Below are 17,203 nucleotides of genomic sequence, written 5' to 3'. Positions count from 1 at the left end.
ATATATCTGTATGCTTTTTTATGCCTGTGTGTGTGTGTGTGTGTGTGTGTGTGTATTTGAAGCTTTGCATGTCAATTATACATTGACTTATACCTGGCTATCAGCGCCTTGTCAGCTGGACAGAACATTCATTTGCTGCAGGTGTCCCCATGTATTCTGTTCAGTGGGGAAACCGCTGCAGGTGTTTGAACACCTCTCAATGGCATTGTCACTGCCTTGAGTCCACAGATTCATCTACGAAGCTCACTTCTGTCCTCTTAATGTGAGGTGGCCTATCTGTGGCAATATGGTTCTCATAAATTCCCGGAGAGTCCTTATATAATATGGCAAGTTGTGATGTTACAATGGCGTCTTCAGGGTCGTGGGGGAACATAGAGCAGATCGATAACCCCAAAGTGAAGCCTGGGAGAGGTGAGGTGGAGAAAGGCGTTGCAACAATTTAAAAATGCCTGTTTTTACCTGGAGGTCAGAACAATGTAAATATGCCTATTCTTAATTTTGATCATGGTGGCACATACATGTAACTCAAGCACTCAGAAATGGAGGTGGAAAAATCATGAGCTTCAGGCCAGCTTAGGCTGTACAGAAAGTTCAAGGCTAGTCTAAGCTATACTTATTGAGGTCTTGAGTTAATGTACACACACACACACACTCCACAGAAAACAAAAACACTCCTCAAGCTAAACCAACCCCCCCCCAAAGCCACTAAATAAGAGATGTTATCTCTTGACCCTTGCATTCAGTTTTATACTAAAGGTTCTAAGCAGAGCAACTAGAGAAAAAAAATTAAGATTATTCAGATAGGAAACAGAAGTAAAATTATCTACATTTATAGATAACAGAATCATTTATGTAGAAATCAGACAATATGCACTAAAAATTAAGATAAGCTTAATGAAACTGTAGGACATTACAAAAGTTAATTACATTCCTACTGTATTTAATACAAAAGTTAAACTGAGAAAACAACTCCATTTAAAATAGAATTTAAGAACCAAGCACAGTAATGTCCATTTGTAATGCCAGTGCCTGAGAGTGGGGGTTATAAGTTCTGGGCTAGTCTGTTTGGGCTCCACAGTGAGTTCCAAGCCCATCCAACATCACCACACGCTGGTTCTAGCTCTTACCTAGGAGCTCTTGGGTAACACACTCAGATACTACGAAAGTGCACTAACATCAACAACAGAAAGGACCAATGAGCAGGGGCTCATACATAACATCAACTTACAAGCGACTGCATCCCCCTCCAAAACAAACAGCCAGGAGCAACAACAAAACCCTCTTTGATGCTACATTTCTCTCTATTCCTTTTCGGGAGGAGTATCTGTTTATTCTGTGTCTGTTTCCTCACATCGTATTTTCTCTTTTTGTTTCTACAGATAGAACAGACAACGGAAAATTGCAGAAAGCAAATAGTTGGCTCAACGGTTTGCAAGCACAAGGGCCTGAGTTTGATTCCCTGAATCCATGTAAAAATGCACGGTGTAGGGGCACATGCTTGTAACCTGAGCACTGGGGAAGCAGAAACAGGACGATGGCTGAGCCTGATTGGCCACCCGGGGGGACTCAATAAGAGACTGACTCAAAAGAGGTGAACCCTAAGAAAAGCATACATAGATCCACCTGGAAAGGGGAAATAGAATCGCCTGACAAGATTGGGAACATGGGGGCAGGGAGAGTTGGGAAAGTGGAAGGGGAAGGCAAGGGGAGAAGAGGAAGGGGGAGGAGAACTTGGGGGAACAGGATAGTAGGGATGGAGGAAGGACAGAGATGAGAGCAAGGAAAGAGATGGTTTGATTGAGGAAGCCATTATGGGACTAGCAAGAAACCTGGCACGAGAGACATCCAGGAATCCATAAGGATGACCCCAGCTAAGACCCTAAGCAATAGAGGACAGGGTGTCCAAACTGGTCTTGCCCTGTAGTCAGACTGATGAATATCTTATACATCACCTTAGAACCTCCATCCAGCAACTGATGGAAACAGAGGCAGAGACCTGCATCGGAGCACTGGACCGAGATTCCAAAATCCAGTAGAAGAATGGGAGGAGTGAGATTATGAGCAAAGAGGTCAAGACCATGATAGGGACACCCACTGAAACAGCTTATCTGAGCTAATGGGAGCTCACCAACTCCAGCTGAACAGGGAAGAAAACAGCATAGGTTCATACTGGGCCCTCTGAATGTGGGTGGCACCAGGATTTATCTCTACTGCTTGTACTGACTCTTTTGGATCCATCTCTAGATGGATGCCTTGCTCAGCCTAGATATAGTAGGGAGGGCCTTGAACATTTCCCCAAAGCAATGTGACTTACCCTCTCTGAGGTGTGGATGGGAAGTGGGGTGGGGGGAAAGATGGAGGGAATGGGAGGAGGGGAGGGAGTAGAAACGGAGATTGGTATGTAAAATAAAAAAAAGGATAGTTTTCTTTCGTTTAAAATAAAATAAAGTAGAAAGAAAGAAAGGAAGGAAGGAAGGAAGGAAGGAAGGAAGGAAGGAAGAAAGGAAGGAAGGAAAGGTGAGCAGCAGCAGCATGACGATAGCACACACACACACACACACCACACACACACACGCCACACACACACACACACACCACACACACACACACACACACACACCACACACACACACACACATACACACCACACACACACGCATATTAGCCCAGTCACATGTGCATTCTCTTCCCCGCGCCTAAGAAGAGGGGCTCTCAGTCTCTTTTTGTCTCTCCTAACAGCTGCTGGCATTTATCACAACAGGGTGTCTTGATTCAATGGGGCTTGAAAATAGGGCTGTTTCCCAACTGCCAATTCTAATCCACGAGTCTTTTCTTCTCCGGTTTATCCACTACCCACATTTTAGATGAAACTTTCACACACTATCAGACTCTCTTTGAGCACACCTTAACCGGCCTCCTGTCTCCATCATTTATTTGAAAGTTGTTTCTGTCAGGATCATCCCTATGCTAGGTGTGCCTGACCCAGCAGTAGGTTTTAGAGCCTATCTAAAGATGTTAAGTCCTGGACGGCGCTTTCCAGAGATATTAGTTCCTTCGCCTCAACACTCATTATTCTACACTTTCCTGAGGGCAGGTCCTTATCTCTTTTGCATTTCTCTTAACTGCTCATTTCTGAGAACCTCAGTTTCCCAGACTTGCTATAGCAACTCTGATCTCTCCCCAGAACTGTGTAGTGCTGGGTGGGGCGGTTATCAGTGATAACGGTTCAGATTTAGCATGCTTCCCCTCTGCCAATCCCAGTTCTCCATCTGGGCCACCCAGCAGCAGCGGCTCTCTTCCCTGCAGCTTTAGTTTCAGAATTTAATCTGGCAATGTCTCACCTTCACAGTCGTGTGTTTCTTGTTTCTTTAGCCCAGTCCTGAATTTCTCCTTTAGCAAATATATTGTAGAAAGTTAGGCACGTCACATTAATGCCGGACATCAAGAAGAAGATTTTATGCCATGCATTTTCTGGATCCTGAGGGATTGAAATACAAATGAGTGTGAGTGACTGATCTTGATTTTGTATCTGACGACATTCAGAATACAGCATTAAAATAGTATGTAGATGCAACACGGGTCACTTCAGCATTCAAAACACTTATAAATGACAACGAAAGCCATCATTTCCCTCTACACCAGTAACTACTTTTAATTACATACATACATAAATTTATAAATTTCTCCTTTCACCAGCTGTAAATATGGCATATTTTTTCTTCTTGTTGGGGGATTATTTTTAATTTTTATTTATTTTTGGTTTTTTGAGACAAGGTTTCTCTGTGTAGCCCTGACTGTCCTGGATCTCACTCTGTTGACCAGACTGGTCTCAAACTCACAGATCCACCTGCCTCTCTCTGCATTCTGAGTAGTGGGAGCAATGGGGTACCCCACCATCGCCAGGCAATATACCAGTTTCTTGTAAAGAATGCATCTTTTTGGCATGATTTATTATTTCGAAACTTCCTGTCTCTTTCAAGACATTTTATCCAGACAATGGTGTGTTGTATCAGATAGTCACATATAGATAGGCATGGAAGGAAAGTGTGTTTTCAAATGCACTTGGCCCATTTAACCAATTTTTATGCCCTACATCTATTTTTTTTTTTTAGCCATCCTATGTTCAGTAATTATTATTTTTCTCCGATGCCTTTCACATGATTTCATGTTTCTCATGGCAGGGTGCTGACACAATTACGAGAAAGCATTCCAGGTTTTCTTTCTCAAGGCCCCCACAGTATTAGGTGTGGTGCACACAGCTGTGGTCTCAGCACTTGGCTGGCAGAGGCAGGAGGAGAGATGCCAGTAAGAGGCCAGCACAGGATGTGCAGTGAGTTCCAGGCCAGCCAAGCCTACACAGCAAGGTCCTGTCTTGAACAAAACCCCAAATCCCTTCAGTTAGTCTTAGCCCTTTGTGGACACAGGTTAGTTGAATAAAAACATTTATCATTTCCCACAAAAATAATTTAAACGTTTATTTGCGATTGTATTTAACCAACAGATCTTATAACAGAATTCAAAATCATTTTATAGCTTTTCAAGTCTTTTAATAGAAGAAATGGTGTGTCTTGTCATTTAGGAGAATTTTTTAATTCTGTAAAAATTATCTCCTGATTTCTCCGCAGATATGTAAATCATTTATTAAATACATTCTTAGCTATATTATTTTATTTTAGGGTTATAAATGATGTACTAAAATTATCTCTGTGCTATTTATTCAGATATTTAGAAAATACTTCATATGGTCATTGATTTATACAGTTTATATATTTATACTCTATCAGAAACCACACCAAAACTTTTGTTAATTGTCATACTTTAGCTGTAGCCTTCTGATTATCTTTGAATGTCTCCTTCTTAACTCTTCCTCTTTTCATGTCTATTTTTATATTTCCACTAGAATACAGCACAAAGCTAATAAGGTCATTGCATCCTTTTCTTGTCACAGTGTCAAAGGAAAACCGTCTCACAAAGCGCTGACGTGTTGTTTGCTCTGGGGTTTAAGTCAGTGTTTCTCTTCCCTCACACTGAGGAAAAGGCAGACAACCTTCCTGGGTAGAGACAGCATTACAAAGTTCTAAAACCACATTTCCTCACGCCTTTCGGAAGTTAGTAGAGAAGTTTGTTCAGCTGACAATAATTTGAAATCAGTTCAGGGGATTCAAGAGATGCAGCGGAACAGCAGGGTGTGGCTGGCTCTTAAGGCTCAGAAAGAGAACTAATCCTAGTTACCTTGAGTTTCCCCTCTCTGGTGAGGCCAGCGTTCCTCCCAGGGCGTTTCTGTGGTGCTGTCTGTGGTTTCTGCCTTCATGGCACCATAAGTATGCACAGCAGGATTTCGGGAAGCTCTTTGATGGGAAATGTGGCCACAATGTATGTTGACCACCACACCCTGCCCCTTGCTGTGTTGCGGGTGGGAGAAATTCCCAACACAGTTAATCCACCTGAGAGCTTGCCCTCCAAACAAACCAGTTGAGGAGCTAATGAAATTGATACGGGGTGGGGTTGGGGTAGATAAGAACCCGTTTGTATTTTATGCTGTGGAAGGTGCTTTAGTCTTCCCATAGGTAGAAAGGCTCATGTATATTATCAGTAACTGCACACAGTACTAGCAGCTGGCTGTTCTGAGTTAATGCTCCAGCCCGGTTGGAGGAACAAGGGTTGATATAATCAGACACTGACTGAGCATTTCAAAAAGGAACTGGTCTCAAGCTTCTGGAGAACGAGGGAAAAGTGCAAGGCACAATGCACAGACATCACAAGTCTCCAAAATGTCCTGATCATCTGACCAGCAGGGCAAGATGGAACTCTAGAATGATTAACCGCTTCCCTTTAAACCAGCTGGCTACAGCTTTCCCTAGGCTGTTAACCCACTGCCTTCTCAACTCACTGAATCAAACATTCAGGATAGTACTACGAAGAGATGCAATTCCTGTCTCTGCTCACAGCTTTTGTGGTGGCAGGAGCATGACCTTGAGTATTGCAGATACAGAATGAGGGTGCAGCCCTTTCTCGCTATACATGCCCATCCTGTCTTTGCTTTTTCCGGTAAATGTGTATCTGTTGATCCTCAGCAGCTAGTGGCCCTGTGGTCATTCACCTCCTTGAACTCAAATTTTCTGAATCTCTAAAATGTTCTTTTATTTGCTTTCTTTCTCAAGAGGAAGCGTGGATTTTCACACTGCTGTTATCTCTGTGTGCCACAGGCTGTGGGCATGTGAGAACATGGCTGTGCCCCTGCAAGGATGTGGAGGTTAGAGGACATGTTTGTGAGTTGCTTCTCTCTTTCCACCTTTATGTGGGTTCCAGGTTTTGAACAAGGTTGTTAGGCTTTTACAGAAAGAGCTGTACCCCCTGAGCCACCTCACCAGCCTGAAACACATATTGTTTTTAAGTAACTTTAAATTGGCAGAGTCTTTTAACTGCGTTCACCAAGAGGATTTTAAGGAATTCTGGTACAACTGCTGATGTAGGGCCTCAGCAGAAGCTACAGCGCCCTTTAACCTTTAGCACCTTGTCTTCCTGTCTTTAACTTCTTTTCTGACAAAGCTCCTATTGGTGCTTCCACCACCCTCCCTCAGCCAAATCCTGTTTCAACAGCTACTGTTCCCTGTTAAAACCAGAGACCCATTTCCTTTCAAACAGCCGAAGAGTTCCCAGTACTGCCAGCTGACACGCAGTGAGAAAGAATATATTGTCTGTAAGAGTGTAGACTCAGTAGACCACCTGCTGTTGTGGTCTCCTCCAAGGTGTGTGTGTGTGTGTGTGTGTGTGTGTGTGTGTGTACTTTCTTTATGCAATTAATAGCAAAACAAAAACAAAAACAAAATACAACTAAGCTTTTCTGCTTGCTACTTACCTGATTAAGGATCAACCCAGCTACAGTTGAAGAAATCAGGCCTCCAATCATTCCAATTAAAGCTGAAACTGCTTTAATAAATCCATAATAGCTGTACAGAAAGGAAAGAGAACAAAGAAGAAAAGTGGTACAAATGCTTCAGGCAAAGCTACCCCAATCCAGTGAGGCTCGCAGGGGGAACTGCTGATGCTGTGAATACCCATTCCAACTGCTTATGTTCAAACAGCGGAAAACAGACACACATGATAGCAAGTTTTCATTGTCCTACATTGTCAGAAAGGGTTACCTTTAGCAGGAAGGAATCTATGATATTATGGAAACGGTCAATGTTTAGAGTGAAACTCAGCAGTATTTGAGACTTCCAAGTACAGCCAGGACATTCAGAAAGTGATGGGTGGCCGATAGGAACTGGATTGGGCTGATGCCTGAAGGTCTCTGTTCACTCGGTCTAATCACACAGACCCAGAGCTCCTGACCCCAAGGATCGCCGACAGTCCTCTGATGAGGAGCTGGAAAGGCTGTTTATGAGCAGCCATGATTGACCAATCCTGGAGTTTCATATCAGCCTTAGCAGGAAAGGAGCAAGAAAAACAAGGCAGCCACAGAAAGTCATAGACCCAAGAAAGGCCAAGACTATCAGTCCCCCAGAGTGAGGCAGTGCTTAGTCAAGTGCAATTTGGTTCAGGCCTGGGACCCTTGGCCCTTCAGCCAACACTAGAGGATCTGTATTAGAAGGTCTCTCTGCTCATGAGTAGCAAAGTCTTCAGAATGTTTTGTTTATTTCCTTCGGTCTATACTGTATCACTTTGCCTCCACACGTTCGAAGTGGGAGGAGCTCAGAGCTTGTCAGTCAATCTATCGGCCCTTGCTCAGGAAAGGGTCACAGCTGAACCCTGGGTTTAGCTGAACTATGAGGTCCTAGATTAGAATTTTGAGCTGAGTCCTGAGAGAGGTGGATAGTGTATCCTTCTAGGATATTATCCTTTGATAATAGGTCCACCTCTGTTGTGAAGAATACATAAGCTCGTGAGCCGCCCCAGGGATTGGTGGTGGCAGGGACCATTAACTGGCCTCAGTTTACAAAGTTCACCTATTTAGTGTAGCATCAGAACCCTTTGACAGAATTGGGGCAAGTTATGACTTTTCTGGGACCTTGTTCTGTCTTTATGAACTCCATAAAAACACCGGGACACATACACATATAAATTAGGCACAAAATTTTAGACTTACCAAGATAGGATAGATGTGGAGTATTTTCTCTGAATTTGTCATATGCAAACGGACTAGACATTTTAATAACCAAAATAGAATGAATATGGAGTATTTTCTCTGGATTTATCATATGCAAATGGACTAGACATTGTTTGTAGTGGCATTTCAATTGTATTTTAATAAGTAAAGACGACCTGAAGATTTGAGAGTAAAATAGTCCCACTAGTTAACCTTATAGATCAGGTTATGGTAACACACCCCTTTAATCCCATTAGCCACAATGACACACACCTTTAATCCTTGAGGTGCACAACTTTAACCCCAGCCCTATGGAGGAATATAAGGTGGGGGCGGTAGGGAGACAGCTCTCAAACACACAGTCTCATTCTGAGATTCCAGAAGGCAGGATCATCATCACTTCAGACTGAGCTAGTGGCTGACTGTCTTGCTTTTCAGAACTTCAGGTCGAACCCCGAGATTTTATTAATTGTGCATCATTTGGAGCCCAGCATTGTTAGGGGCTTGGCTGCTATGGACTTGGTTGCTAGATTGTTACTACAGGAGGTGATAGAAAGATGAGACATCTTGGAAGGCCTTTAGGCTATTGGGAGGATATGCCCTCAAAGGAGGTGTAGCCATTCCATTCCTGACCCATTTTCATGTCCCAGATGGGAAGAAGTTTTGGTTTGCATGCACTCCTGACCCAAAGCAATGGAACTAACCCATAAAGAACTAACGTCTCTGGAACTGTGACTCCAAATCAACCCTTTCTCATAAATAGGTTTACTTCAAGTATTCTTTTATAGTAACAGAAAACCGACTAACACAAATTCCAAACCAGTGGTAATAATTTAAAAATTAAATATTTGAAAACAAATCTCCTTGGCAGCAGAGTAAATCTAGGCTGTTGTGAATTAGCATCTCAACTTGCACGTAATAGCAGGAATGAGGACGTAGGCATTCACTGTGTGCCGAAGCACTACTGTGCACAGTTTGCCTATGTTAAATTATTCCGGACTCTTTATTTTATTATTTCATTTTCTCTGTGTGTGTCAGAGACTCTCTATATATATATTGCTAGGTGACCTCAGTCTGATCCTTCTCCTTCTTCTGCCTCCTGACTGCTGGGTTATAAAAATGTATATAGAGAGTACATATGACCATACCAGAAAGAATGGTATTTTAAAATCATTACTTAATAACAAATTAAGAAAAAATACAATAATATCTTTTAAAAGAACTAGAAAAAATGTAGTTAAGAATAAATTTAACCAAGGAGTGGACTGATCTGTACTCTAAATCGATAGGACATTGATGAACCGAAGACATGCCAAGTTTATGGATCAGGAGAATGAAAATTAGCAAAATGTCTGTTTCTTAAAGTGATCCAAACACTCTATTCAAGCCTTGTGAAAATCCAAATGATACTTTTCACAGAGATAGAAAAGAAATGGTTAATGGTTAAAGTATACATATATATGACTTCACAAAGGTGGACAAAGGCAGTCCAAGGACAAAGAACAAAGGAGGGGGGCTCACACCGCCTTTCCTCAAATAGACCTCAAAGGTATGGCAGCCAACAGGAAAGGAAAAAGGAGAACAAATAATATTGGAACCAATTATACCTACTTACAGAAGAGAACAGAATTGTGCCTTTCTTCCAGACAATATATAGTGCATTGACTCAAAAGTAACTGAAGACCTGAAACTATAAAGCCATGAGAAAGAAGCACTGTGGGAAACTCCAGGACTTCAGTTTGGACAACATTTTTTTTTTTTTTTGATACGACTGAAAAAAAAAATCTCAAGCAACAAAAGCAAAAGGAGAAGAACGGATGACTTCAAACTACAAACTTTCTGCAAAGTCAGGGAAGCAGTCAGTGGGGTGAAGAAGCAACCTATGCAGTGGGGAAATGTAAAGCACACATTCGCTAGGGGTTAGTACCAGAAATACATCAGAAGTGCAGCTCACTGTCCACCTAGGGGAACACGAGTAAAGAACCCAGATAGATCCTTTTCAAAAAAAGGCCTAAATGGTCAACAAATACATAAGGAAAATTTTCAACCTCACCAATCATCAGAGAAATGCAGATTCAGAACGTCGTGGGATGTTGCCTTACCTATTAGGAGGGCTGTGATGGAAAGAATGAGAGAGGGGTTGGCGAGAGGCAGAAAACTGAGCTCGTGCGGCAGCCACTATAGGAAACAGAATGAAGGAGCCTCACCATATGTCCCAGCACTCCGGCTGCTGGGCACGTATTAGAGAGAGACTGAGTCAGCGCGTCAGACATCTGCAGTGGCCTGTTTATCGCCACATCATCCACTCGGGTAAGACACAGAAAATACCAGCGTCCACCAGCACTAAATGGATAGAGTCTGTGTGGTCTGCACAACAGAATGCTATTGCCTTTAGAAGAAGGAAATCCTGTCTTTGTTTAACAATATGGATGAGCTTGGAGGATATAATGTTGAGTGAAATAAGCTGGTCACAGACAAATGACCCATGATATCATGTACATGTAGAATATAAAATGTTGAATTCATTGATGTAGAGGATAGAAAGGGTGTTATTGGAGTCTAGGGGCGAAGCGAGATATTTAGAAGATGTTGGCTGAAAGATGCAATATTTCAATGAGAGTGAATACATTCAAGAGACCCATCAAACAGCACAGTGCCTGCCACAGCAATGGGTTATAATCTTGAAAAGAGCAACTATGATAGATTTTAAGTACTTTCATTACAAAACTAAGGAACTGTATGAATAATGTATACGTTACTTAACTCCATTTAATCATCCAACAATGCATCCATTTCAAAACATCATCCTATACACAAGAAATGCATGTCATTTTATTTATTAATGCAAAAGTAAGTAAATTTTAAGAGAGCCCTACCTGGGAGCAATATCCAAGGCGTTGATATGCTGTCCACAGAAGGAAAAGGTGAGTGTCGAGTTGGCGAGTGTCAGGAAGATGATGGTGCTGTAGAAGCTGGAGCTCAGGTAGAGCAGGCACATGATGAAGATCACAGGAGAGAGAATCCCTGCAGAACGACCCAAACCGTACAGTTAGGTGCTTCTGAACACAAGGCTGAAGGACTCCCCAAGGGCTCGTCTGTCCTGACTCTTCCTTACCTAGTGTGGAGAAGAGTTTCCGCACGTTAACTACGCTGAAAATCTTCCGGGACAGGAGGAAGTCTGCCATCTGACCTGCTACCATGCCACAGATGTAAGCAAACAGATAGGAGAGGCTGGACAGCAGCCCGTTCTGAGGAGGAAACATCATCCTGAGTGCACACGGTGGAGACACAGTTCCGTGCAGCCAGCACATTCACTAGATTTCAGTAACTAATGTGTACTTTAGATTTGGAGATGTGACTCAGTGGTTGAGTTCTTGTCTGCCATGGCAAAAGTGCTGGGTTCAATCCCCAGTCCCATCTAATTAATGAATGAATTAAATGTGTGCTTTGATTCAGAAAACCATCTGGTATTAGAACTGTGTCTGGGGGGGCTGGAGAGATGGCTCAGTGGTTAAGAGCATTGCCTGCTCTTCCAGAGGTCATGAGTTCAATTCCCGGCAACCACATGGTGGCTCACAATCATCTGTAATGAGGTCTGGTACCCTCTTCTGGCCTGCAGACATACACACAGACAGAATATTGTATCCATAATAAATAAAGAAATATTAAAAAAAAACTGTGTCTGGAAACACAAGGTCCAAGGAAAGGGAAACATAGTTTTGATGTTAGTAAGAATTGTCACCATCCTCTATCGATTTTTGTTTTCAGTGTCATGGGACCTGGAAAACTGCAAGAGAAGACCACTGAGATCAGGAAGTGTCAGCCCTGAGGGAAATGATAGAGGACAGAGATGATAATTGATGATGGACAATTGCGTGTTTGCTCTAACTGGCCATGGCTAACTCTAGGAATGACTCCGTGGTTTCATTAAGTTGAATCGGTGAGAGCGTGTATGACCCCAGCACTTTACTGGCCACTACCCTGAGGCAGTGAGTACACTACACAACGTTCCAAAGTTGGGAGCCCAGACTCCATTTCTGTGGCAGTATTTCTGGGTTACCTTGATATCAAATGACAGGAAGTTCCAAGCATAACTGACGTCCAATGTCAGATAAACAATGGGAATCCTTTAAGAGTAAGACCCAAAGCCCAGGAATTATGGTTTTATCCCAAGACAATGGGTTGACAAGAGCTGGGCACAGTGTCAGGGGTCGGCTCAGTAACTTTTACATTAGGACTCCATTTCCTGAAGAGAATGGTACTGTCAAGCTATTTTCATTTTTTTGAGATAAAAATCTCACACTGTGGCTCAGGTTAGGCTCAAAGTTAGAGCAATCTTCCTGCTTCAGGTGCGTAAGAACTTAAATGATAGGCAGTCATTCACCACAATACTAACTTGTAACAGGTCTTAAGTAACAGGCTAAGATATATATTGAGGGAACCCGGGGGACTGTGTGGAAATGTGGCTGCATGTGTGTTGATGGTAGAATTTCAGACACTGTGTTTATACCAACACCCTTTGTCTGGACAGAGTTCACATGTAGGAAACAATGCATCTCCAGGTAAAGTCCACTAGCCAGTGTAGGTAGCAGGCAAAGACTGAGTCTTTGGTCATAAGACACAGAGAGATGGGGAGGGGAGTCCTTTACGAGTTAAAGATGAGAAAAGGTGGTACACTTACCTCTCTAATGTTAACATGAAGCACGGAGCTGATAAATGTTGGAGTATATGTAACCAGGAGGCTGTTGGACCATATGAAAGCAAAGGTGTTGAGGATAATAGCCCAGAGCGGAAGAGACTTAAACATAGCTTTGATGGGCAGAGATTGTCTGCGCGAGCTGACCTGGGAAAGAAATCAAGAATCATTCAAAATGAGGATCATCTGGAATGTGTTTTGTTTGGAGCGGAATCTAGCAGCTGCCCCAAAGGAGCTCAGAGTTCTACCTGCTGGGGAAGAGAGGATGTGATGTAGGCCTTCTCACTGCTGCTCATATATGGGTGGTCCTTGGGGTCATCATAGAACAGAAGGAACCAGCAAAGACTCAGGATACAGCCCAAAATACCTATTAGAGAATCACATGTTACCAGGAAGTTCTACCTGGAGTTTGGGATCAAACACATTTCAGAGCATCGGCCTGAGAATCTAGGTGGTCTCTTTCTTCTCTGAAACCCTGGGAGGCTCAGACATTGATGGTCTTTGTAACCACAGCTGGCCCTTGCTGTGGTGTACATGTTACTGATATGCTCGTGTCAGTGAACCCTTTGTTCTGGCCCGATCCAGTGAGTCCATCTACTCCCTTAGGATTCACTAATGTTGGGCCTTTATATTTTCAGATTGGTAATGGCTCCCTACCTCAAGAGGGAGCCATACTGAGCTTTCACAGAGCTAGACAGCCACACAACCACTACTGCAAGCGTAGATGTGTTTCCCTATTCTGACTCTGCCTTTGGCACACTATGGGAATTATGCATTTTCTGTAACCTTGTGACAATGACTTAGCCATAGATGGCTTGAATAAATTTCAACAGGCCTTCTGCCCCTGTACTTTCCTTTTGAATTTGGCCAATAGAAAGCCTGAGAAGGCTTCTTCTTCTGGAAAACACCAAGTGGTGGATGGTGCTAATTCAACAGGGGGGGGGGCGATTAGGAGGCCACACAGTGGTCTTAGGGGCCGCGGGGTTCGCAGAGGTAAAGCTGAAGACAAGGGGTGGATCCTCATCACCAAGCTGGGCCGCCTGGCTAAGGACGTGAAAATCAAGTCCCTAGAGCAGGTCTTCCTGTTCTCCCTGCCCATCAAGGAATCTGAGATTATTGTTTTATTTTTCCTGGGAGCATCCCTAAAGGATCATGCCAGGGCAAAAGTAGACTAGGGCAGGCCAGTGGACCAGGTTCAAGGCTTTCGTCGCTACTGGGGACTACAATGGTCATGTTAAGTGCTCCAAGAAAGTAGCCACTACCATCCGTAGGGCCATCACCTTGGCCAAGCTTTCCATTGTCCCTCAGAGGCTACTGGGGGATAAGATTGGCATGCCCTACCCAGTTCTGTCCAAAGTGACAAAGTGACGGGGACAGGTTGTTGTGGTTCTGTGTGACTCATTCCTGCCCCCAGAGGCACTGGCATAATCTGCGCTCCTATGCCCAAGAAGCTACTGATGATGGCTGGCATTGATGATTGCTACACATCAGCCAGAGGCTGCCCTGCCACCCTTGGCAACTTTGCCAAGGCCACCTTTGATGCCATCTCTAAGACACAGCTACCTGACCCCCGACCTCTGGAAAGAGACTGTGTTTACCAAGTCTCCTTATCAGGAATTCCCTGACCATCTTGTGAAAACCCACACCGGAGTCTCTGTTCAGAGAACCCAGGCTCTAACTGTGACCACCACATAAGGATTTTTATACAAGAAAATTAAAAGAGAATTAATTCTGGGGAAAAAAAGGTCTGGGAAGGGATGAGAGGAAGAGGGCGAATGAGTACAGGGTATCTTTTCAAACCTGCGATATCTCCCTCCTAGAGTTAACTCCTTTTATGTGTTTCTTTGTGAATAAACAGGGGTGTTCTTCAGGCATCCAGTCTAGGGACTTTCTGATTGGTTCTAATAACTCTGGTTCACTTGCTCTCTTGGGGTAGAGAGGTAGTGGTAGCTCTTGTAACCCGACTTTACATTATGACATTGTCCTGATAATTCTACAGTATATCTTTTCAAGTAATTGCATGATAAATGTGATGGTTTGAGTGTGAATGGCCCCTTAGACTCATGTGTGAATGTTTAGTCCTCAGTTGGTGGAACTGTTTGGGAAGTATTATAAGGTGTGGCCTTGTTGGAGGATGTATCACCGGAGGTAGGTTTTGTGCTTCCAAAAGTCCACAGCCTCCCAGTTGATTCTCCCCACCTCCCCGTCTCTGCCTCACAGTGGTTGTCTCAACATGGAAGTTCCCAGCTACTCTTCCGGAGCCACGGCCACCTCTCTGCTGCCCTGCTCCCTACCACGATGGTCCATGAACTTATCCTCTCAAACTGTGAACAAGGCCCCAAATTAAATGCTTTTTAAATAAGCTTCCTTGGTCATGATGTCTTATCACAGCAATAGAAAAGTTCCTAAGTCAGTAAAGAAATCCCAAGTTTGCCATAATTGTGACTTTGAACAATGTGACTTGAGTGTGAAATGTCCCAAGAGCCTCTTGTGCTGAACACTAGGTCCCCAGCTGGTGGCGCAGAAGTGAAAGGTTGTGGAATCTTTGTGAGGCGCAGGGAGCCCTGGAGGGAGTTAGTCACTGGGAACCAACATCGCAGTTTGAATCCAATGGTGATGCTATAGTTCACTTGGCAGCATCTGTTCTTTATTATGTTTACTTACTCCAATTTGTGCAGTGCATTTTTCTTTGAAGACGTTACTATGCCTGGTTACAGCCTAGCCCTGCAGGTATAGATTATATATAACATACTCATCTTATGACCTTTCGAAGATCAATATAGGTAACTATTATGATAGTCTGTTCCCCCAGAGAGCTTCTTACATAAGATATACCAAACTGTAGCATGTAGTTATGTAAACTGGGTAGGAGATTACAAAGTGTATTTCTCATCATCAGCACCTTGAATGCTGATTACTCTTCCCCTTAGTGATGACTGTGGGCTTATCATCATCACCATCATCATTATTAGTCATAGTAGCATTATTACATCCTGACCACAGTTTCCCCTCCCTCCTCTCCTCCCAGTCCCTCTCCGCCACGTCCTCTCTGACCCCCCAGGTTTTTTTTTTAATAGGTATTTCATACAAATTGTTAAGTTATACTAGATTTAGATTTTTGTGTTTATTCTTAAACTTTGATGCCTTACTGAGATTTTATAAAAAGAGACTCACCGAAAATGTAGAAAACCATGGGCCAACCCAGAAGATCACAGATGAATCCACTCACAAGAAGGACAATAAATGGTCCCATTACAAATCCTAATCAAAGGGCACAGAAGACATCCCTGTTAACTTAACAAAGGCCCCTGAAAATTCAGCCAATAAACCTCTGTGTTGTAATGAACAATCTCCATGAAAGAAGTTTGTTTCCAGTGCTCAAGAGGAACGGAGAAAGTCTTTTCTCTTCTCTCTTTTTCTGTTGTTTGAGGTAAGGATGCTGCTTTTTCATTCTGAAACAGTGTGTGTGTGTGTGTGTGTGTGTGTGTGTGTGTGTGTGTGTATCCATGTACATTCATTTGGATGTCAGAGGTTGAAGTCCAGGGTTTTCTTCTCCTATTCTCTGTATCAAGACATGGTCTTTCAGTGAACTTAGAACTCACTGTTTCAGCAGGGCTGGCTGGTCAGTGGGCCTTTGGCCTACATCTGTCTCTGCACCAACTGTGCTGGAATGATAATTGTGTGATCCCATGCCTGCTACTTTACATGGGTGCCAGAGTCCTCATACTCGTGTGAGAAACATTTTATTCACTTAGCCATCCTCTCTCACCTAATCAAAGCAAGAATTTTGCAGGGATGTTTCTAAAGCCCCTAGCAACTCAATGCACAAGTTTTTAAATGGTGTTCGGAAAGACCATGACACAAGGAGATGAAAATGGGACTTAACCATGCTTGGCTTAAGTACTTACCCGATAACGTCATGGAGGTAAGTCGGCCTCGTTCCAAGGGTGGTGCCCATTTGACCCATATTTCATGTTGGCCTGTTGATACTATCCCCTGAAATGAAAAGATGAGGGTTTTGAACTCTAATACTCTGAATCCGAGCTCTATGTCTGTTTGAATCATGTCTTAATACCTGGGCTACTCCCTGGAGTACTCGACACACAATGACCAAAGCTGCTCCAACCTGGGCCGCTGGTGGGATGAGCATGGAGAGCACAGAGCTCAGGAGCATTGAAAACCCAAGTATTCTCTTCATTGGGTATATTCCAGACAGGTACCCAATGGGAAGCTGAACCACGACCATACCAAAGAAGACAGAACTGAGGATAAGCCCTTGAATATCAAGACTCCAAGAATACACAGGGTTCTAAAAGAAAAAAAAAAAAGAGGAAACATGTCTAAGGATTCTGCATTGGAGATAAAATCTGGTGTTTATGGGTTCCAGGAGTGTGATCTTCCTGCTCAGTCTGTTTAAA

At 43.2% G+C, this 17,203-nt stretch overlaps 1 protein-coding gene across 5 annotated transcripts in view; it reads right to left on the bottom strand.

The window, feature by feature from the left end:
* Slc17a1 (solute carrier family 17 member 1) overlaps positions 1-17,203 on the bottom strand; it is a 30,797-nt gene that overhangs the window by 6,758 nt on the left and 6,836 nt on the right. For all 5 annotated transcript variants that reach the window (XM_085699308.2, XM_048428053.3, XM_048428051.3 and 2 more), the window contains exons 4-12: positions 16,861-17,094; positions 16,694-16,781; positions 15,960-16,046; positions 13,034-13,152; positions 12,771-12,932; positions 11,205-11,337; positions 10,966-11,113; positions 6,860-6,950; positions 3,342-3,478 (exon numbers count right to left, since the gene is read on the bottom strand). In XM_085699308.2, the coding sequence (XP_085555434.2) occupies positions 3,344-3,478; positions 6,860-6,950; positions 10,966-11,113; positions 11,205-11,337; positions 12,771-12,932; positions 13,034-13,152; positions 15,960-16,046; positions 16,694-16,781; positions 16,861-17,094 (1,197 nt within the window). In that variant the 3' untranslated portion in view covers positions 3,342-3,343. The remainder of the gene's footprint in view (positions 1-3,341; positions 3,479-6,859; positions 6,951-10,965; positions 11,114-11,204; positions 11,338-12,770; positions 12,933-13,033; positions 13,153-15,959; positions 16,047-16,693; positions 16,782-16,860; positions 17,095-17,203) is intronic.

The sequence above is a fragment of the Myodes glareolus genome, chromosome 14, assembly GCF_982192425.1.
Source record: "Myodes glareolus chromosome 14, mMyoGla1.1, whole genome shotgun sequence".
NCBI lineage: Eukaryota > Metazoa > Chordata > Mammalia > Rodentia > Cricetidae > Myodes > Myodes glareolus.
The sequence above is the reverse complement of the archived record's forward strand: the minus strand, read 5'-3'. Positions and strand labels throughout refer to the sequence as shown.